Source organism: Tyto alba, unplaced genomic scaffold (genome assembly GCF_018691265.1).
Source record: "Tyto alba isolate M040663 unplaced genomic scaffold, T.alba_DEE_v4.0 Super-Scaffold_41, whole genome shotgun sequence".
NCBI lineage: Eukaryota > Metazoa > Chordata > Aves > Strigiformes > Tytonidae > Tyto > Tyto alba.
In genome coordinates, this window is record NW_024881317.1 from 23,309,728 (window position 1) to 23,333,129 (window position 23,402).

The window sequence follows — 23,402 nt, forward strand, 5'->3', positions numbered from 1 at the left end:
CGGGCTGGTTTCATGGAGGGAAGAAATTTCTACTATGTACAATTCAGCATTAAAAACCCTCAGAAGATTAAACTGGTATATACGGCTAAGGCATTTCAGAAGACAAACTCCTCTGTGAACTAGATGCCCTTAACCAATGTTCAGCTGAAGAGCAGGACAAGGAGCTAAATGCTGACACCACACAAGTCAGAACATAGGTGCTATTCTCCATCACCCGAAATTTTCCAAGGTGCAGCACAATCCTCACCCCCAAAGAGAAACCATGAGACATTAGCACTGAATTTCACAGCACTTTCTGATCAGCTCTTCGGCAGCCATCACACAATTATCTAATTTTCCAGCTTTAACATCAAGACAGGAGGTACAAAAAGTTGAGACAGCAGGGTTGCAATTGCAGAAGACTAACTCACACAGCTAGAAGGACTTGGAGCAGTTTTGACTTGGTCCAGCAATGCAGATGAAGGCAACATTTTCTTTTAAGTACACTGAAAGCAGCTACTCTACCACTAGTCTGCAAATCATTCAAAGAAAAAAGAAAATTACAGTTAAGTACAGAGAAGCTTATTTCCTGCTGAGGAGGCTGAGTAATTCTTACTCCTGGGGAGTATGGGCTAAGATTAGGAGACCTAAAAAACCCCATCTCTTTTACTGTTCCTTCATTAATCTTCAAAAAAACAGAGCAGTTATGCGAATGCCTGGATGGCCACCGGATGGCAATTCCAGTCCTTCAAACATAAAGGAGAAGATTTTTAAGCATAAATCACAGCAGGGCAAATAAAACTGGAGTGTGTTGCAGAGTAACTGCTTTAACACTCAGATTTCCTTTTTTTTTTTTTTTTTTTATGGAGACGGGGGAAAGAAGGAAATAATGCTACTGGAAAAAGTAAGAAGAATTAAGGTAGCAGTAGAGGTAATGCCATTCAGCTCTGCCATACGGCTACTGAAGGATTTCAGGTTACTGGGAGGTGTCACTGTTGTGAAAGAAACAAGCACCCTTTGGACTAATACAGCTGGGTTTTTCCTGTATTATTACTTCCTTACACCTTCCAATGATATAACTTTGTGGGATTATCTTTGAAAGCAAATTAGAAGCGTTACTGATTCAATAAAGCACCTCATCTGTGTACACAGAGCATTTTCTATTGCCAGATCTACCTAAAAGACAAGCTACTCATCAACAAGCACCAGTCCTTCTTGATGTGGATCCATATCAAGGACATCCTAAGCTTCACTGCAGGTGTTCATTTATTTTAAGGAATATCTTCTGACATTTGCCAACAGGCTTGAAGATAAGTCCCTCCTGCAAAGCCCTAATTATTCTTCATCTACTGTGCATCATACAAAGACAATGCTAGAGATATAAAATCTGTGGCACTTGAACGTGATCAGAATTAATGTACCAAGTCGATCTTCATCTTCGGTAATCTGAATGAATCCTGTCATTTTGCCAGACAACGTCAGTTGGGCAAAGGGGTGTGTTTGCTGCTAATATCAAATTAGCATTACAACTTTAACTTCAGGTCCCAGGGTTTGGATCTGTGATTAAAGAGCATACAGGTAAGAAAAAAGCACATCAGCTGAAGACATCAAATTTGAAAACCCCAAGAGATTAATGAAAGTGTTAGTTTACAGATAGGAGAAGTTATACACACAAACTACTGGGCTATGGTTTTATAAATCTGGAAGAGCTACAAGTTAGGGGGTTTCCCCATCCTCTACACTCCTACTTCAAACCACCGCTGACCGCAGTGCCTTCATGCCCTGAAGCAGTCTTTAGAAAAAGACTTTTTACCTGGACCACTCGCTGGTCCAGGTATAAGAAACATGGAAGCTGTGTCACTGCACACACCTGGGGAGGGCTACATCGACTGCAGGGCAGAAAATAACCAGGTACCTGGTACTGAGGCTTGTAACTGAATGAGAAGAGAGCTGTGAATGAAACTGCTCGCACAAGTTCTCAAGTTCACTAGTGTTGGGGCTTGGGTTTTTTAACACAGCTCCAGTGATGCTTTGGGAAGTCAATTTGATTCATTTTTACCATCCTATGACGTAAAAGGAGAAAATAATTCTGAAGATGCTGTGGCCATATATATCCTTGGCCAGTCAAATCAGCTGAATTGGATCTTGTTTTGCCTGTTGCATATGCAGTCTCTCAGCATCGTGCCAAACTGAGCTGTGTTATTCTCCCCCAAGGCAATTTTAACCATTGAAACACCCCCTCTCCTGCCTCTTGACTCCAAAACCGCGGAGCAGCAGAGTGCACAGTGCCATGCTCCTAACTGAACACTCTGACAACAGCCCGTCTAGAGGGAGGTAAGGGTCTGGAGAATCAGTGGAGTCCTGAACAGAAAGGCTCAACCCAGGGAGAGGGAAGAAGTGGCAAACCCACAATCAGTGCCTTTCACTGGGACCTGGCAGCCACCCTGGAATGAGGAACAAGGCTCATACTGGTGTAAGACATCTACAGACCACTCAGGTACCAAGAATGTTCAGGAGGTGGAGAGATGGGTTCTTTCCTCGGTTTTAGTGATCTCAGGAATGTATCTTCGTTTAAACAAGTTATTCTAGCTGAGGATGAGAGCAGCGTTAAGCCCAACGTGAGAAAGTTGCTTTTTGTCTAAACTTTTAACATTAAGTACAAGTCGTTTAAGAAACTCTGAAGCTTCTACTTACCAGTTTGATCGCTACATATTCATTGGTGTAGAGATTTTTACCTGCGAAGGAAAGAAAAAATTTTTTAGTTCCACATTCAACAATTGCAGCTAGATAGACAATGCAGAAGAGTGTCACTGATGGCAAAGAGCTGTTTTTTCTCTGTTCCCCACTGAAGTTTATGCCTTTAACAGAACATAAGCCTCAAAATAGTAAGTTGTAGCCGTTCACCAGGGCAGACAAACACTGTTTTCCATTCAGCATAAGGTAATCACGTTTTATGATAGCACTTATATTCAATGCAAGTGTTTGAGGAGGTATCCCAGACACATTAGGCTTTATTATCCACACCATGCCAAAAAAGTCTGGCGAACAAAAAAAAGACGATTCAGAGCATCATTTCTTTCAGAAATGTCTTGAATCTGCTGGACACAGAACAATTTTATCCTATGATCTATAGGGAGTTTCACTAGCTTAATTGTGCTACCTATCAAAGAGAATACTGCCAGGAAATATATGAAAATAACCTTTGTGCCAACACAGAGCTTTATTTCTTCCTCTGTGAACAAGCACGCAGCACGTATAAAATGCCTTCTGTATGCCAGCAGCACAAAGGCAATCCTCAATCTAATAAGGTCAATAACTCTCAGTTGCAATATGGTACCAATGATGTCAAAAAATACACTAAAAGAAAACAAAATGCTTTATCAGGACCCCAAAACGTGGAGCAAGTGTCTAGTCTGATACCAGCTCTGGCAAGCACAAAGGGCAAGAGCCTAGGGCAAGTAAAACCAGGCACACATGCAGCCAGCTGCCAGTATCCTGCAGCTCCACAACTCTGAGCCAGAGTTGGTACCTGTGTGTGCTACAGCTGGAGGTGAATTTTTTTCCTCTAGGAACCTGTCTGGTGTTTGAATCAAGCTCTTGGCCTCCTTAGCGACCTGCAGCAGAGACACACAGCTACATTTGTCAAGGGGCACCTCCCCGTGTATTCTGAAGCTGCCAGTTACCGTAACATTCAGTGTCCTCCAGTTCCTCTATTAGGTAATTTGGGCAATCGCTCCCCCTTCACCTTTTTCCACGTTTCTCATGACTGACAGCAAACTCTCCTGGAAAAGATATCACTGGGGCAGGATGCTCAGGCAGTCCTTGTGCCTGATCTGTCCCACCTTTCTGACCTCCTCTAGTTCCACTGTACCCTTAGAGGAGGGCAGCCTCCACCACACAAAGCTCCCTGGGTTTTATACAGGGAAGCACTGACCTTCTTTGATCATCATTGCTAGCACTGCTACAGCACAAGTCATGCTTTCATTGAGTGACTGTGTAGCTCCAAAATTCAACAGCAATCTATACTGGAAGTTATCAGTGCTTGTTTGTAGCATCAGCTTTGCCCAGCTCTATTACACATTTACTTCCCAATTCCTGTAATAGATATTGGCGCTTAGAACAGACCAGCTATTGAGAAAGTCCAGGACAGCAAATGACATAGTTCAGAGGAGGCAGGAATTTGGGCAGCTCTAGCCTATCTATATGATACCATTAAAAAACATGCCCTGTCATCCCTTGCATACAGATACACTTTGCATGCAGCAACAGCATTGGAAGACTCAGTAAAATTAAAGACATTATGAACGTGAGAGAAAACAAACAGTCATCTTGAAATCCTGAAATATTTACCAGGGGAAATTCCCCCGTTGATTTATTTTACTTTATAACAGCTTCACATTTTCTGCATTCAACTTCGTTTGGTATTCTCCCTGCCACATTGTTTGGTGTAGTTCTGGCCTCCAAATTTCCTATTGGGCACTCCCAGTCCAGGTCCCACACTGAACAGATCGCTTTAACATTCATCAGGAAGCAAAACAAAATTATGGAAAGCTTCAACCTGTTACGGTAACTGGCAATGCTGTTTAACACAGGGCAGACATTTAAATATGAGGTTAAATATCCTTAGAGGAAGTGTTTTATCCAAGCAGATGTATAGGCTGAGCTCCAGCATCACCCTTGCAACACAGTGCTGTTTCAATCTATTTCTTTAGATCTTTTCATAAAAGCTGTTGTGTCTACGCTGGCAACGCAGAGTAGAAAGTAGGTTTTGCAGTTGCATCAGGAACACTTAGACATTGGAAAGGGGCTTCAAAGTACTGAAAGAACAGGAAGGACAAATCAACAGAAAAGCAGGTGGCAGGATAAACTGCTTCGCCCTTTGAGACAGATAAGGGCTCCAGGCTGATGCTATCCAACGGCTGGTGGGGGAGAACATGCAAGGACAGCGGGGGAAGGCAGCCTAAACACCCTGCTCCGTATTAGCTATCAGCAAATGAGTCATATCAGCAGCTCCAGCTGTAGCTCACCCACTGACACTTCCTCTTCCCCACCTCTTGGTAGGGATGGAGCTCCGATCAGGACGCTCAGTTTGAGGACACTGAGCCAGACTAAGGGAAGCTCCAGCCCAAATACATGAGAAAGTTCGATGCTTTAAAAAAGCCCAAGGAGGGAGGCACAGGAATGCCATCTCCTTCAGATCCCACGACCTCCATCACTACCTTGGACACGCACCGTTTCAAGGTAGTTTTGGCACTCAACATGCAGGGGCATAAGTCCATCCAGGGAACGACCCACAGACTGTCTAGCAACACTTCTGCTCTACCACCAACGTAGGATAACAATATTAGGGAAACAGTGTTTTTCCAAGGCAGAGAAGGACATTGCCAAGGACATACCCTTCACGTGTATGGAGTCATAATCCATACTATTACAGGAGCTTGACCCTTACAAGTTGATGGGCCCTGATATTATCCACCCGAGGGTGTTGAGAGAGCTGGCTGACCATGTTGCATGGCTGTTCTCCATAATCCTTGAGAAGTCATGGAGACTGGGGAGACGTCCCAGAAGACTGGAAGAAGGCTAATGTCACACCTATCTACAAGAAGTGCTTAAAGGAGGATCCAGAAAATTACAGGCCCATCAGTCTTACTTCAATCCCTGGGAAAGTTATAGAATGAATCCTCCCCTGGGGGTTATCACAAGTCAAATGAAGCACGTGACTGGGAAAAGCCAGCATGGATTCACCCAGGGCAAATCATGCCTGACAAACCTGATCGCCTTCTACGACAAAGTAACCTGCTTGGTTGACGTGGAGTGAGAGGTGGACATTGTCTACCTGGATTTCTCCAAGGCTTTCAGTACAGTTCCCCACTGCCTCCTCCTAGAGAAACGGGTGCATTGCGGTCTAGATGAGTGGTGGGTGGGGAACCAGCTGACGGGCCACACCCAGAGGGTGGTGGGAAATAGCTCTTTTCAGACTGGTAACCTGTCACAAGTGGGATCCCCCGGGGATTGATATTGAGCCTAAACCCTGTTTAGTATCTTACCTGCACCATGGGATCAAGCGTAGCCTGATGAAGTTTGCTGATGATACCAAACTGAGTGGGAACGTGGACACTGTAGAAGGGAGAGCCACCCTGCAGGAAGACCTGGACAGGCTGGAAGAGGGGGCTAACGAGAACCTTATGAAGTTCAACAAGGACAAGTGTAAGGTTTTGCACCAGGGAAAACATCATCCAGGAGTGCAGCACAGGCTGGGATCCACCTGGCTGGGGAGCAGCTCCTGTGGATGGGGACCTGGGGGACAAGCTCCAGACTAGTGTGCTGTAGTGGCAAGGAAAGACGGCCAACAGGATGCTGGGTTGTATCACCAAGGGTATCGTCAGCAGAGATAAAGTCATTACCCCACTGTACTCAGTGCTTGTCAGGTCACATCTGGAACACTGTATTCAGTTTTGGTCCCTGCTGTGCAAGAAAGATGTGGCCAGGCTCGAGAGTGTCCAGAGAAAGGCCACAAAGATGATCAAGGGACTGGGAAGCCTGCCATGTGAGGGAAGACTGAGAAAACTGGGTTTGTTCAGCCCTGAGATGAGAAGGCTTAAGGGAGACCTTATCACCACGTTCTAGTATTTAAAGGGTGGCTACAAAGAACATGGAGACTCCCTTTTTACAAGGAGTCCCATGGAAAAGACGAGGGGTAATGGGTGCAAGTTACTGCTGGGGAGATTCCGATGGAACACAAGAGGAAAACTTGTCACAATGAGAACAATCAGCCACTGGAATAATTCCCTCCGAGATCTGGCCAGCAGCCAGAGGTAAATGAACTAATTAATCCTCCAGTTCATCCCCTTCAGAGCACACACTGTTGGGATACTCTGAACATAAGGGGGTGCAAATGGGTACAGCTTCTGAACTCCGAGCCCTTCCTAAAACTGCAGCACAAGATGCTTGCTTTGCCAGCTACAATGGCAAAGCAAATCCCCAAATCTCTCCATTGGCTTGCTCCAGAGTGAGATATACCCCTTTGGTTTTGCTATCACTGTGCCCAAGGCATAAGAGTTTCTTCTTCCTCCTTCTACAAGCCAGCACTGATGTTAAAATGGAAGAGTAAAGGCAGTACTGCTCACAGGAAAAAGTAAATCTGCACAGTAAAATAAGCCATGAATAGAAGCTGCATCTTATCTTAGTAAGACAAAATATCTATAATACAGCTGATGATATAACTGTGCTAACAAAAGCCTTTCAAGTTCAGGCAAAGCTTTTTGACTGAGCAGTGATTAAGTTCATGCCTCAGTTTTGGGTAGTTCCACTGACAATTATGAACTACATATTCTAAATGAGAAGTGATGCATTAAGTCACTGGCATTCATGTGGGAAACCTAACAGAGTGGATTTCTCAAGCCCTTGCAGTAAGATGTGTTGCATATACGGACAGATTGCAGACCAGTAGAGGAGCCCAAGCTGATCAGTCTCTTGTGTGCACTAATTCCCACAGGTCAAAGTTAAGAGCCCCAAATACAAACCTCTCATGGATGACACGAATCAAAAATGCTTAGACTCTTCCGCCTAGCTTGTCGCTATAAGAACAATACATTCTGATGACAGATCAGGGCTGCGTAACTAAGAAAACATCCAACTAGTTGTCCTAAAGACCAAGCAGAGCTTACTCCAGACAGCACAGCATCTGCAGGCACTCCAGATCCCACGGGCAGCTGAAACAGAGTTCACATGGATTTTGTAGTGCCAGATTTGCTGTCCCTTCTAGAGCACGCATCTCCAAATAACTGCTCCTAGGGTGGATCCTACACAGGATTTGCTCCTACCCATGCCCTCTATATCTAGCATTATTCTAGTCTAATATTCACATGATGATTTTGCTATTTGGGAATTAGAGACAAAACTAACCCTAGTATCAGATGCTGCTATTTTTTGTTATTTGTTGTATTTGTTTGAAAGCACAGCTCCTGGCTTCATACTGCAGCCTGGGAGTCAGCTGGGTGGTGGTTCTTTTTGGGAAGCCCCTTCCCAGATCTGATCAGCCTGCTGCGTCTTGGCAACGTACAAATAAGCAGCTTTTCTTCTAGTTCGGGGCTTGCTGCTCACTGCCGAGAGGCACTGAAACATCACGAGACCTCTGTGTGAAACATGCTGACATCCGAACACTACGCAGTTTCTTGGGGTAGCACATGAAAGCACAGACTCCAAAAATCCCTTTGGTGCAGTAGCCTATCAAGGGAGGATACAAGCAACATACAGGATCTATCCCTCCTAACATGTTTTTTTCCGCTCCAAGCAGGGAGAAAAGCTGCATTGTCATTTAAAAATTATAATTAAACACACTGTTGTGAAAATGCCAGATAATGTTTGCATTAGAGCAAAAAGATTTGGGCTCCAGTCTACAGCTCCTGGTCTCTCCAGAACTTAATGCTTATTTTAAAAAACCCTCCAACCTACTGAAACTGCAATGACTTTACATTAGTACCTATTTAATTGCTTTACTAAATAAGGGTGCCAAAATGGGAAAAGTAATACATCTGAAGAGGCTTATTTCTTTCTAATGTGGCTCATGGTTCAGGATTTCAGGTAAACGCAAGAAATACCCAGTGAGTAAGTCCATGAATTGATATATGCAAGCAGTTCATAGGCTCAGCTGGCGGTATCTCTTCTACAATGAAGTTTACAGCCATGGCTTATCACAGCGCTAGATTTAACAGGTTAAATCCCGTTCTTCCTGAGCAGTGGGCACCTACTGACATTACACGATTTTACAGCTCAGTGAGCTCGTTTCTCATGCTGTTTTACGTAATGCTGATTCTCCTATCAGCTTGGGGCGGAGATGCAGGACCTCGTAACAGCAGAAGTCACGCCATAAAACTTCAGGCGTGCTCCAGCTCCCAAGGCAGCACGAGAATCGACCTGGCAGATACCGGGAGCTGCACGACAGGGCTTGGCGCTGCACAAAAGGCAATGAAACCCTGTTAAGCCCGCAGAATCCAGCCCAAGGACAGCAAGCAAGATTCCCTGCTCTTTGCTGGCACTGTGCCCCTCCTAGCAAGCTGAGCCGCTTTGGAAACCAAAGCTCTTACAGACCACCTAATCTGCAGCCTGTCCGAAGAAACAGAAATCTGTTAACCCTGTTTCATCTTATTACTCTGAGCCAAACACCGAGTTTTGCATCCATCTTCCCATTTCAGCTTCTCTGCGGGCTGGAATCCAACTGTGCTGCTCCCATGTGCTTCAAAAAAAGTAATATCCCCGGGGCTATCTGTATTTGCAGCAGGAAAGATCAACCCTAAGCAGCAAGCTTGATATCCACAGAAAACAGCTTCTGTATGTACATGCCATCTCCTCCCTGAACAATCAGCCCTCTGTCTGGTGTCGGAGCTCAATACAAGAGCAGCTTAGAGTAAAAACACACCACCTGAAAAAAGATAAATTATTCAGAGAATTGGAAAAAATATATCTTTCCCCCTTGTTTATCAGTGCATGACTTTGTCCTTCCTGTGTTACTTAAAGCATTCAGCAATGCTTAACTTCTCCAAAACCACAGAAAAAAAGCCAAGAAGCAGGGGGCATGCCATTCATCTTTGCAGGACAAAACTGTTATCAGAGACTTGTTTGCTCATATTTCAGACATGCTGGTTCTCTTTCCCCCCAGCGATAACTAGCATCACATCTGTGCAATAGAAATATCTGATATTTGAGCAAACAGGAGTTCTTAAAGCTATAGTGACTGGCAAAAAGCAACAATAATACAGCTTCTGCAAGGACCTTACACCTAATTGCTGTTATTAGTACATATGGCTTGTTGACCAAATACAGCGTGCTACTTAGTTAACCAGTATTAGCAAAACATTTACCAGTGTACAAAAAAAAAAAAAAAAAAAAGAGCCTCTCAATTAACAGGTGTTGCTTTTTCCATAGTTAAAACTAAACTTCTCTGTAAACTGACCTTTTCAGAAGAAAAATCTCTTGTGTAAAGCCTGTGCTTTGAAACAATATATTACTCAGAAATCAAATACCATTAAAATTTTGGGAAATGTGAAAAAGAACCACCATGGAAACAGGATCAGCATTTGGGAACTGGCCAAATAAGCACAAGAGCCATATACCTGGAGGGATCCACTCCAGCTGCTAAACCTCAAAGCAGAGCTTGGATTACAAAGCAGTGCAACACCTCCATGGGGATCCTGCTATCATGACGTTTGCTGTTGGGGGGCCTTTGAAAATGCAATACAGCTATTCATGTTATGTTAGTGTAAGGATCCAAACTTATCTTCAGCTGCCAATTACGCTCATGTGCTCATGTTCATGAAGGTGGGAGTTTTTGTCCCCACCCTTGGTTTCTCTCCACCTTTGGAGCATTATCTCTGCTCCTGCAAATCAATAAAACTTATCTGATGTAATGCTGAAACCAAACTACTTGTTTACTGAGACAGATCGTAAGCAAGCTGGCTAATCTTCACGCTGTGGACAAGTGGCACATCACATAGATGCAATAACCAAACTTTAGGATGAAAGATTACACAGATTAATCTAAGTAATCTTAGATCTACAAAGATAGTATCAGTAGTTATGTTTTATAACCCTTTGGTTACCTGAAGCAGTTTCCTGATTGATTTACCTGTCATCCCTCGTGCCTGATTCACAAATGATTTTAATTTCAATTCTGAATACATACCAAGTTTTGGGCAAACGCTATTTCTGTCAGCCAACCTGTCTCGAGCACCCTCAAGTTCACTACCACAGCAATCCAATTCGTTCAGCAGAAGAGGAGAACTGAAACCATTTTAAGTCAGGATCAAGACCATCACCAGGTACTGCTTCTGATCTACAGCAACCACCCCAGAACCACGTATTGGGAGCTCAGGGGCATTTAATTAAAAACACCGGCTGCTTCCCCCACCTCATTTAAAAAACAACCATTGTTTGCTTAGGATGACTTAAGAGCCCAATGCAATGCACTGCAGTTGGCAAAGCCATCTGTTTGGGTGACCAGCTGCAAGACATGTGGTTAGAAGACCAACAGACCACGAAAAATCAGGGGCTGCTGGGCCAGTTCAGCAGCTGAGAGGCAGCAGCCAGATGGCCAGTAGGCACACCCCGCTCTTCACCAGCCAGGGGGTCAAACTCATGGGACAGATCAGGAGCAGGTGATGGGCCTGAAACTAGGGCACTGGGGTTAGTGAGGGACGTGGAACAGAGAAGATGTGGCCAAGCACTGGGAAACAGTCTCACCCATCACTTTAATAGGGCGCCCTAGCTTATGAGTAGGAAACTGAGAGCGAGATTCAGCGATCCAGTTAAAAGGATTTTTTTCACCTTAGGCCAGACATTCAGCGCTGAGAACAGCCTTCATTGTTGGGACTGTTCAAAATTTGCATCTTTGGCCTCTCCAGTGTATTCACTTTGACTTTATGCAAATAAAAGTAATGCTAACAGTTACATCTTCTGAGTCAGAAGCTTCAGGTAAGGCAGCTCGATGCTTGGGAAACAAGACAAGCACACGCATTTCTCAAGCCAGAGTAAGTTTTTATATATTTATATTCCAGTGGTGAAATGCTAATCTGGATAATGCAGGCCACTAAAATGGTTACTTCTTACCTAGTCTGAGCTCTCCAAAGTTCCCACACCCAATCTTCTTGCCAACTCTGAAATTGGGTCCCACCATGAGAACGCCAGAAGACGCCGATGAACTTGGCCGAGAACCGTGCCCGCTCCTTCCTGGCATTCCTTTTGTCGTCCGCTGCCTTTCATCCTTTTCCCTGTTAGGATGGTCCATGATCTTAGTGAAATATCTCTGCCAGCAAGCTGGCAGAAAGGAATTGGAGTACACACTCTTCTCCTTAGAATAGAAATATATATCCAAAAGTATCTGAGTCAGGGTCCAAGAGAGTCATGGAAACACATGGAGTTCTTTTGGCACCGTATTCAGTTTCCTAATGCATCCTGATAATGTACCAAAGGGTTGATAATGTTGTTGAGAACTCAATAAAGGCAGCTTGCTTTTGGTTTCTTACCTGGGGAAAAGAAAAAGGATCTATGAAATAAAAATCATTATTTTAAAATACAAGCAGAAAACGTACAACAGGATCAACATCCAGAACTTTCCTAGCCTCGAGGAAATTAACAGCTACATGAGAACTTTACAATTTTCTTAACAGTCTTCTGATAAAAAGCCCTGACATCACAAAGAGATTTAAGTGTTACCCAGCCACTGCTTGCTACCAGAGTCATCAGGACTCACGCTGTACATACTAACAAAAGCAATTTCAATTACACTGGCACATCAGGTAGAAACGGCAAGGAGCTCACATCCCATCTTTAAAGCAACTGTGAAGTATAAAGTTTGTTTTCTTCTCACTTCATACATTTATAAAGAATTACACAAAAGCCAGACACAAAAAAAAAAGTGGCAAACAGAAGGTGTCAAGAGAAGAAAATATTGAAACACAAATTCAAGTTCTCCTTCATTTTACACCTTTTAAAGTTGAGGTCAGATATATTTGCTAATTGAAACTACTGTCTTACAGAGATGACCAAAATTAGTAGCCAAAGCAGGATTTATTGTTTTTTAAAAAAGCTAGAAATTTCCTGAAAGTTGTATCAACATACAGTTCATGTTACTAACATGTTTTAGTTTCCAAAAAAATGCGGTTTTGGAAAAAAAAGACATTCTAATGGAATAGGGTGAGGGACTCAAAGGCTAAGATCTTCTCCAGCAGTCTGCATTCATGACTGGGAAATGAAAGCCTGACGGTTCTCCTACAAAAACTGAAGTACATCATCCTCCCATGTGTCCAAACTTGTCAGCACCGTAACGCCACGGGCAGGCAACTCTGGGCTACTCCAGACAGCACAGTGGTGCATCTCACACGCATCAGTCTGCTAACTCTGTCAAAAGAGGATAAGAAATGAATGCTTCTCAACCCATGCATGCCCAGTGGTTCCCCTGTGCCCACGGACCAGCCCAAAAAAGACAGGCAGGAGCTGCTTGGGCCCAGGAGGTCCTGCTCCACAAGGGCAGACCAGGGAGTACAAGGAAGGTTGACATTTCACCACGAGACCTTTCCTAGGACACAAACTCACACTGGATCATTGGTGCAGCCAAATGATTCGGCTCAGCCCCATTGCAGTCAGAAAAAAATTTCTGCCACTCAGACACAGAACTCTGAATGCTCTGTACCAACAGACCATTGGGGCCCGGTGGGACAGTCCAGAGTCACCGGCAGCGGTGGGTGAGCTTCCTCTCGTTTCCCAAGCAATCAGCAGGACAAAGGGAAAGGTTGCAGCATGAGTTGTCTGTACAGACACTGCATCAGGAGCCGGTACTGGGCAGCGGATGTGGACACTCTGGAGATGCTTGTGATGGAGTTGTTAAGCAAAAACTAGAATAAACATACCTGGAGCTATCCCTCACAGCAGCCCCGGGCCTATACGTACGGGACTGTACTCCTTTAGGGTACATTCAGGATTGTCGCATTCAGGATTTTCCAGATGTGAATGGACAAGTGTCTGAATAATTTTACAAATGAGGTTTGTGTCATCCTTCAGCTGTAGGAACCCACACAGAAGTTTCAGCATTTGTATGGAAGTTAGCAAAGACCTCCGAAGTCCGAGCAGTGCTAAATGAAACCACCTAAACGTGAGTCAGTGTGGAAGAACATCAGCAATTGAACACCACCAGGTATGCCCAGAAACACAACCGTATTCGCAGAGGTTCAAAAGTTACTACTAAGGCTCAAATCCTCCTGTAGCAATACGCTTGTAGAGGGTTTAGCAAGAGCGGCTTCTGTTCATTTCATGAGAAGCTAACCTACCTACTTCCAGTTATCCAAAAATAAAAGACAAGAATTACTACCCTTCCACAAACCAGTGGCACGGAACAAAAGCATAAGCCCTTTTGAAATATGAGTATGCTTTCTCTAGTCTTCAACTGTGGCATACTTTTTATTTCTGGAAACTTTTGTTTTGATCTTAGGCATCTGTATACAAGGCAGAAGTCATTCATGCTAGATCCAGAAAACGCAGGTAGCTACCAGTTGGAAATTCCAGTTTCTGAATATTGAACTAGTCTTTAGCACAACTCTGACCTTTCTATCCATTTCCATTTGCAGTTCTGCATGTCTGCACAAAAGAGGGCACAGCTGTCCCCAGCTTGAGCTTTCTCCCTAGATTTTTTTTTTTTTAATATTTCCACAAAAAAAGCAAAGATTAAATACAGAGAATGTACAACTTCAACACCACTTTGCAATTACATTCTGCTGCTTCTGTTCATATATTATTGCAGACTTCTATATCAGACAGGAAGTTTGCAGAACTCTAAACAGATTCCATCTTCATAGGAAGGATGCTGTATCCCTCCGCAGTGTATTAGGAAGACCTTGAGGAACTAATAATAGCATAAAGAAACATCTATACGTGTGAATGGATGCTTTGTGCAACATAATCCCACAAAACCACCCATCTTGAACAGTTTATACTAATGCTTAGAACCTAGATCAGGCTGCACAGACTACAACCCACAGGATATTTCATCCAGCCCGTGACTCAGCAGCTCTTTTCTAGAGTGAAAAGCACATGAATTCTTGTCACTCTTCACAAAGGTGGATCTCTGCAGAAGACATGATACAGCATGTTTGCAGAAAATCCAGGAGGTCTAAAAATCATCAGGTTATCTGAGAACCACTGTATCACATCCGTACTATCAGTCTGGTCATACCGACCCAGAAGCTGCAGCACCAAGCTCCCGACGTGGGACTAAGTAATGTGTGAAGTCCCACTAATGATTAAGCACTACTGGCCTGGCTAGAGACAGAAGAGTTGGAGATGTTCACACACCAGAAATTTGGTATTTAGTATCACCAGGCTTTACTTGTACCTCAAATGAATTCAAGACCTAATACTTAAATCTGAATATGGATAAGCAGGAAGCATCCGTTACAGGCAAACAGGATGAACTGGTTTTACATCATAGACTTCCCAACATACTCTCAGCTGCAGTATTTATTTTGAGGGGGTGAGTTAGCACTGCTTCTCAAAGCTGTTGTTTGTGTAGACACAAGCACAGTTGTATTTGCTTTGTGAAACCAGCTTGCAGAAGCAATGACGATGCTCTATCAGGTATCAGAAAAGCACTTCGACTGGACCCCACCCCAACCTGTCCTGGGAGGAGAGACTTGCTTCAAAACAAACAACATTAAAGAAGCATAGTCGTTGAAACTAAGCAAGTTTGGTGCCGAACAGAAATTGAATGTGAGGATGATGATGGAGCGCTTATAGGGCTGGATCACTAAGATGAGCAGAACAGAGGAATTCTATGAATAAAATAATGTAGCACTTTGGAAAACATAGTTGATCTACCAAAGCCAGAGAGGATGATTCGTTTGCTCTGGAGATCAAAGTTGTTATTTTCATCAAGGTTGGACAATCCATGGGCAATAACTACAGACTTCACCAAAGGGTAACAGAAATCTCTAGCAAGAGCACAAACCCTGCCTAGCTTACGCTTGGAAAAACAGTGCACAGACATGAAGGGCAGCACAGCTCTGAAGACTGAGGAGATACTACTATGAAGAGCTACATGGAAAAGGAGTTAAAAACCCTGAAAGAGGCAAAATCTGCACAATGGGGACTGATTACAGCACAGGAAGGAGGAATAATACAATTTTTATAAAGTTGCAAACAGCTGAATGAGCAAGGAAAAAAATAAAAGCTAACAGTTACGTGGCCAGTAGAGAGCATCAGAAAAGTCAATATAAGCTCAAACCCCTGGGTTTCTGTACAACCCTGAGGAACATGAGGTGGACTGTGAAGAGGCGGTTTTACGAATGCACATACAACACATACTCCTGTATGATGCCAGAAGCCATTTAACCTTCCTTCTGCCATGAAGTGGCAGCTGCCAACCTGCAGAGTAGATGGATCCAGGCAGTGACGCTGTTTTGCAGAAGAATCTGATGCCTAAGTACAGATCTTTTCAAAGCTGCTGGACTACCTGCTGGCACAAGACACCATCGTTATAGAAAATTCTTTTACCAGCTCTGATAAGATGCGGCTGAAAGGCACCAAAAGGTAAAGGCGTTTAATTTAACGTTTCAAATAGATGGTATGAGTTGGCCTTGATCTTCAGCGACTGCAGGGCAGGCGCTCCTCTGTCAGTGCTCAATGGCACAAGTACATCTTTCCCCTAAGGGCTGCTCAAGCCTCTTGCCAGCACAAGCCCTCCTGAGCCTCAATACAGCCTCCCCATCCTCCAGACTAAAGAACAAACTCTGCTCAAGCCCCCTGTGCCAAGTTTCAGATCTGACATCAGAAATATACTGCTTGGTTTAGCATGCCGTCTTGCTCAGTGCATCTCAGATGGGACAAGCAACTCCATTCTTCTCAGGCAGATTGATGTGAGCTCCACCATACATTTTCTGGCTAGCAAAATAAGATGTTAACAGTTATAAGCTACTACGCCTCCATCCTTGCCCCATTCCCCATCTGTATAAGGTCTCCCCAGGGAAAAGGATGGAAAGGTCACGCCTGACAGTCTGCAAACACTAAACATCCTCTCTCTCAGCTGAAAGCCTCCTGCAAGCAGCAATTCAGATCAGCAATGAATGAATCAACCAAGCATTTGATAACCTCTTTATTACAGGCAACCCTACAAGCAGATCCCAGCTGTCAGTACACCGAATCACAGAAAGATCTTTCGCTATTATTACTACATACTAAAAACGACTGTAGTAAATATGGCATCAAATATGGCTTTTGAGGACTAACAAAGTGCTTGGCTTTGGAAAAGAAGTGGCAGAAGAATGAAGACTAGACTGCAATTTGGAGTCAGTCACATTAATATTTAAAAACTATTCAGAACACCAGGACTATTTCCTGCCACAGTTCAAACTTTTTCATAACGATTTTCCTTCCTACCTTTCCACCCACTCAGCAAGGTTGCTCCTGAAAGTTACTTGCATTTAAACAAGGCTGCATGAAGATATTTCCCTAATGGTGACTCAGTCCAATTCCAGTATTCATTTCACTACAATGTAGTTGGAGACAGGGGAACAGTTATTTAATGAAAGATACATGCATGAAAGGAAATTACTTAAAGCACAGTTAGCTAAGTAAAAAAAAAAAAAACACAAAAAAACAAAAACAAACAACAAAAAAAAAAACCAAAACAAAACAGCTTTGTATCCTATACACTTCAAAACACCTAGGATCCAAGATCTAAACTCATGACCTCACCTCCATCATCAATTAAACCGCAGTGGTAGAGGTACAAACCAGCTTCTAGGTGGTGCTGAGGGCAGCTGCCATTCACCTTATGATCAGTAGCAGAGTCTAGAGTGAAGGGAGGTTTATTGCTTACCAAGCACTCCTTATGGCACAGAGATATTGCTCACAGCCATCCAGTTTTCTCAATGAAGTCCTTAAGTTTGAAAGCAGCAGTAGTAAAGGACAATGCAAACAAGAGACTGGTGTGAAGAAGCCGAAGTGATCCTTATTTCTACCCTTCAAGGAAAAACTCACTTTCTCTGCACTGAAAATTTCTTTGACCTACTTGAGATACTCTGGAGACCCTTCCAAGATAAGAACAAGAGCTGCCAAAGTCCTGATTTGTGGCACAATTTCAGAAAATCTGTCCAAACTGAAATTGCAAATGAATACCCCCTTCTTCAAATCAAATCAAGCAGGCCTGACCCCAGTCTGTGTGCGGTTTTGATTCATGAAGGAGTCAATACATGCTACAAGTCAAACTGCAAATGCTTGGCAGATGGCTCAACACTAACAAGCATAAGTCGTTCAGCCCCACAACTCCTCCTTTCTTCCTTTTAAGAACAGACCTTCAAGAAAGCCCCATTTTCTGTTGGGATGGGTGATCTCATCCCACGCTCTAAAGAAACAGGAACTCAATTTGTCAAAGCAAGCCCAAGATCATTGCTTTAGGACAAGGCACACGCCTTCACACTGGATTTTCCAACATCCACCCCACATGCCTGTGTAATACTTTTGGTAAGTCTCTTGATCTGTAGAGTGCTTTCCAGACAAGATCTGCTACTTCCCACATGACTTCAAAGACTATAAAATCCTCCAGGGCTCACAACTGACATGCTATAAACATACGGATATGAGATCACCAGCTTCCACCCCCATTTTGTGTAAAAAGTAGAGCCTTCAGCAGCAGAAAACTTTGCTTGCTTTGCCACAGATTGGGACAAACATTTCACCCTCTGGAAAAGGTATAGCAGCCAGAATGCAGGTAACGAGGAATATTTTGAAACCAGGACATATGATACGTTCACTCATTCTCATCATCTTCTAACTCATTTTATTAGCTTACATCCTTAAGTTGAGAGGAACAAGCTGGCTTTATGTCCTCTGCTTCACTGCATACACTAACAGCTTCCTAGGAGTCAACGCTCTTCCTATATTAAAACATGATTAGCAAAGCTTTCACTTACAGCTTTGCTCTCCTATGTGAACACACATCTCCATTGACTTCAGGTCCCTTCATGCCTTCTCATACCACTGCCTCATCTTTTCCCACACATGACGTTCCACTTCTTGTACTGCTTATGCCCAAAACTACCTTCCAACTGGCCCCAACAAAAATTTCTTTTTCCAAAGCCACCCCATTACTCACTTCTGGGAAAGTTGCTGTTTTACTAACAAGAAAATACGAGTTCCGAGATCTGCCCTGTTCCTAAGGAGAAAAATCAACAGACAACCAAATATAATATCTTGGTCTGACCTAGAAGAGGTGCTTAGCAGTCTCTACAAGCTAGTATGAAGGAAGATGCAGAGGCTGAATGCTTTTTCCACTCAGACATGAGAAATACTTTTTTTTCCCCCCCTCCCCCTTTTCTCTCCCGTCAAGAGCTTTCTGGATACCTAGAGGGTCTTCTTCTAGAAGATACTCCTCCAATAAGCCTCCTATTATGGGACTGTATTTCAACTACCTGACTGTCTCCCAGTAGTACCTCCACACAGAGGAGACCAGCATTTATCTGTGCTTTCCCAAACAGCATCAGACTGACCCGGTTTCAGTGTCCTCGATGTTGTGCAAAACAACAGAAAAACTGAAAAAGTAGGTCAAAATTCTCTGTTGCAGTTTAAAGCTGGTAACAGTACTGACAAAGCTGGCTCCAGACTATGACAAGCAGGTGCCTGTCACATCAGATGTCCCACACTTGGGAAATTCTTTCCAACCTTGAAGGCTACAGATGCCTTTTAAGCATTACAAGTTGCTTCTGTTGAGTCATTTGACCCAACAGTTTAATCTTCAGCTTGTGCAGTTAGTTTTGTTCAGCGCTTCACAGGCGGAACAAATGCCTTACAAGATGAGGCATACAAACAGCATTTAAGTCCAAATTGCTGGGAAGGGAGAAGGATGGACAACTGCGGATCACTACACTCATTCGTTACTCATGAACGCACAGGACTGTTAAGTTAACATCCAACAATTACAGTTTTTACAGAAAGGGATGAACCCAAATGAACTCATACCATTTTCCATCCTAGGGAAGTGAACTTCCATAAAGTCTTTGAGGAAAAGACCTTGTGAACGTGCTAAAACACATTAATTGTATAATCCTCAACTAAATGTGTTGGCAAGTTACTTTTCCAAATGAGTCTTGGTTGATCATTTCACCAAGAGCAATCCAAGCACCCATTCTGTAAATTCATTCCTGAACTTTGTTCTCAATACCCTCTATACAAGCTCAGCATGAAAGCCAAGAATGTTAGGGAGGGAAAAAAGTAATTTAGTTAGTAATTTAGTTCTTCCACACGAAGAGAGTCAAAACAAAGAATAGACCATTTTTCAGGGAAGTGGTTTGTGTGATGCGAGCTAGATTCATTGACTTCTCTTCACCATTCAAGTTTAAGCCAAACACATGCCAGCAGCCATGTATGCCTATTCCTATATATGTAACAAAGCACTACAGACCATAATTTGTCAGAAAAAGATTAGTGCTCTTTATGAAGAGTTGGATTATGCTGGAACAGCAAAATGAACAGTTGAATGTTGAATGCTTCAATAAAGTAAAAAAAAAAAAAAAAATCCCCTAATGAAACCTGAGCTCTGCATATTTTAGGGGTTTTTTAGGCTGGGAAGAGAAAAGACTGAAGAGGAACCGCCAGATCAGCTCCCCTCTACCTTCTGAGGCTTGCTGCAGAAGTCAGACACACATCTCTGCATAAAAGCCTGACAGAGTGCCAAAACCCACTTTGTCAGCAGCAATCACCTCCAAACAACGCAGGTGTTCAGCCCACACACAGCTGCTGCACACCACTGGCCCCGACGCTGCATCCTCAGCAGCCCCAGGAGTCCTGCAGCCCCTGCCCTGCTGCTGCCCGGGGAGGGAACCCTGACAAAGTTTTTGAGATCCAGACGTTACAGTAACGGACCCCAGCTTTAAAATCCAGTGTTTGAAAGGCTTCTCAAAGGCTGGCAAAGAGCATGACATTTAGGATACCATCTCTGCTGGCAAAATAGGCTGCGTAAGGCCATGTAAGATCAGGTTCCAGCAGCAATAGGCATTTATGAGGATGCTACAGAAGAAACGAGAAAAAACCTGGCAGTAGCAAAGGGTCTGCAACAGACCTGAGGCAGGATGAGAACCCTGCAGACATTTTATTCTCCAATATCCAGGCATCACATACACCTGTGTTTTTTCCATATTAAAATGCCAGGTTGCTTAACAGCAAAGGAGAGCTGCAGATATACCTACACCACCCCCTTCCTTTCAGGCAATGGATTTTAAGAAGAAAGGAGCAAAGCCTACCAGAGATGACTTCTAGACAGCCATGTGCATCTTCAAGAAATAACCCACATCAGGCAGATTCAGGTGCATTCATGGTGGCTGATGGATGTAGTTTGCAGTTACTTGTATCAATGACAAGCAAAATCCTCAACGAGACCACCACCGTGGTTTGGACTCTGGAGAAGGCTTGGATCACTGGCAGCAACATCACTTTTGCAGATTTACAGCATAATTTAACACAGATGCACCTCAATAGTCTATGACTCTTTTATCTGTGCACTGCCTGGCAAGGAAAAGCAGCCTGGAGGATGAATTGCAGACAGGCTCAGAGAGCTTGAAAAGACTGGTAAATCTGGTGGTTAAACACAAAAAAACCCCAAACCCTTTGCACTATCCAAACCATGAAGTGCTTTATTCTGCTTTCAGAAGGAATGCAAGCATCAAGTTAGAGCCAACACAGCTTTCGTAGTGTGCGCGTGTGGGGCAGGGAAAAGCCTCTTACTAGAAGAAGAAAGTCCTCATGAACTTGAGGAGACAGAGTCAATAAAACCTGAAGACCCCTTGCTGGCAAGGGGTAGGTAGAAGCTGTGTTCATGAAACCCAGCTCGAGGTGACAGGCAACCCTGACTAATTCAAAGAGGTGCTGAGAAGCATTTGGCCACGCATCAAGATGAACACAGGCACTCGTCAGGTATGTGTTTCCCCTGCGGAAGAACACATTTGTGTCAAGTACCAATATCAATACCAGTATCAATAAAAAGTGACATTGCAAAACAGCAGTGAAGTTGAATTCAGATGTTGACTCTCTGTACCCCAACTTGAAAAGAGCTCCAGGTCCCCAGACTTGGCTTGTGGCTACCTGATGGGGACCAGGTTGCCTGTCCTCTGTCCCAACCAATACCCAGGGTGCCTCAAAAAGCTGAGGACAAACGAGTAGAACAGTTTCTTGGTTGCCTCAGATCAGGATGCCAAACCTCTGCCAAGGCTCAAATCAGCTCCTAAAATGAGATTCAGACACCAGTGGCCAGATTCAGGATCTCAGCCTCTGAAACCAGGTTCAACAGAGACCTGGATGATGCTTGCTAGTGGTCTGAAGCAGCAGTGCACCATCTGTTTGGTATTAATCAGCATATAGATATAACCATGTCCAGTACATAGCTGCAAAGATCAAAAGACTGCTAGACAGGGAAGAGAACATGTGCTGTGTCTTGTCAGTGGAAAACATCACACCGATGCCGCTGAGAATTTGTGCCTGATGGCTCAGGAGACATAGGAAAACTGGTCTGGCCTCTCACAACACTGAGACCTGCACACAGGTGCAAGGGTGCTCTCAGCATCCACTACATAAAGCAGCAAAGCCTTTGAGAAAATACTACTTCCATACAAAAGGAATGAAGTCATGAAGGTACATCAGAAACAGGTGCCTTCAGAAAGGGAGCTTGATGCAAGTACTTAATTCAGTGCAAGGATTTAGGCTCTAAGTGCCAACACATGCCATAAATCAGTCAAGATTCATTCCAGCTTAGGCATGTCCTGCAGGGATGAATACCAGCAAACAGCCAAAGCAAATTTGGCTGTAAGAGACTATGCACACCCACATCCTACTGTGGGGACAGATTCAGAATCACAGACACTGAAGAAGTTGTTCTTCACCACCGCACAGCTTCATATGAAGAGAGGATGAAAAGAGAAACCTACAATGGAACGTGACCAAAACCAAATTTAGGTGGGTAAAAGTCACAAGTATACTCTGTGCAGCTGAACTTTAATACCTGGACTGGCAGGCAAAGCCCATACGCCCATAGAAAATGGGGAAGCAGACAGCCCTGCCAAGTCCACATGACTCCATCCCAGACTCTTGACATTGCCCAACAGACTTGACTTGGCCCCTGTCTCCAGGTTGCTCCTTACCAGAAACTCCTTGGAAGAGCTGGTTAATAAAAGGGAAACACAGTGATGTAAGAGATGGTGAGCTGAAATATCACCATCTCTTAAAAAAATAAATAGCAATGGTGACACTAAAAGGAGAGACAAGTAGTGTATTAAGAGAAAACACAAGAAACCTTGATACTTTGTGATTTAATGTATATGTCTTCTATTTTAATGCCCGAACTTCACCTTCTTCTTACTCGAAGATACTGCCTTTCAAGCAGTCATGGGACAAGAGGATCAGACAGTGCTGTCACTTCACATAATTAGATGTGTAGCAGGAATTCAACTGACATTACCTACATATTTTGCTTGCAACTAAACTATGTCTCGAAGAGGAAACTATGTACCCGAGACCTATATACAGAAAGTAATCTCCCCCAGCCTTTAATTTGCTGTTTATTTGGAGGCAAATTGATGTCAAACAGGGATGACAAACCTTGCAACCACGTGCAAGAGGTCAACGAGCACAAGGTACCTGAAAAGGTAAGAACCAAGAGTCCCGAGTAATAAATCCTGCTTGTTTGGGCTTAATAAATACCTTGCTTCAGCCTAAGCAAACAAATCTCAAAGCTGCTACCAAGAAGGGGCAGCAGCTGCCAGCACCCTGATTCCCTGCCATTGCCTCATTCTCTCCCACCTCTCTATTTTTTGTAGGGTAAGGTCTATACTGGTATGGCTCATTTCCGTTAAAAACTGACAGAGCTTAATATTAAAGGCACTGTTACACTCAAA

The 23,402-nt window shown here is 43.7% G+C and overlaps 1 protein-coding gene across 3 annotated transcripts in view; it reads right to left on the reverse strand.

Annotated features, from left to right (window-relative positions):
• Nucleotides 1-23,402, reverse strand: part of CSNK1G1 (casein kinase 1 gamma 1) — a 108,344-nt gene that overhangs the window by 51,523 nt on the left and 33,419 nt on the right. For all 3 annotated transcript variants that reach the window (XM_032990254.2, XM_032990257.2, XM_032990255.2), the window contains exons 3-4: nt 11,584-11,999; nt 2,674-2,714 (exon numbers count right to left, since the gene is read on the reverse strand). In XM_032990254.2, the coding sequence (XP_032846145.1) occupies nt 2,674-2,714; nt 11,584-11,761 (219 nt within the window). In that variant the 5' untranslated portion in view covers nt 11,762-11,999. The remainder of the gene's footprint in view (nt 1-2,673; nt 2,715-11,583; nt 12,000-23,402) is intronic.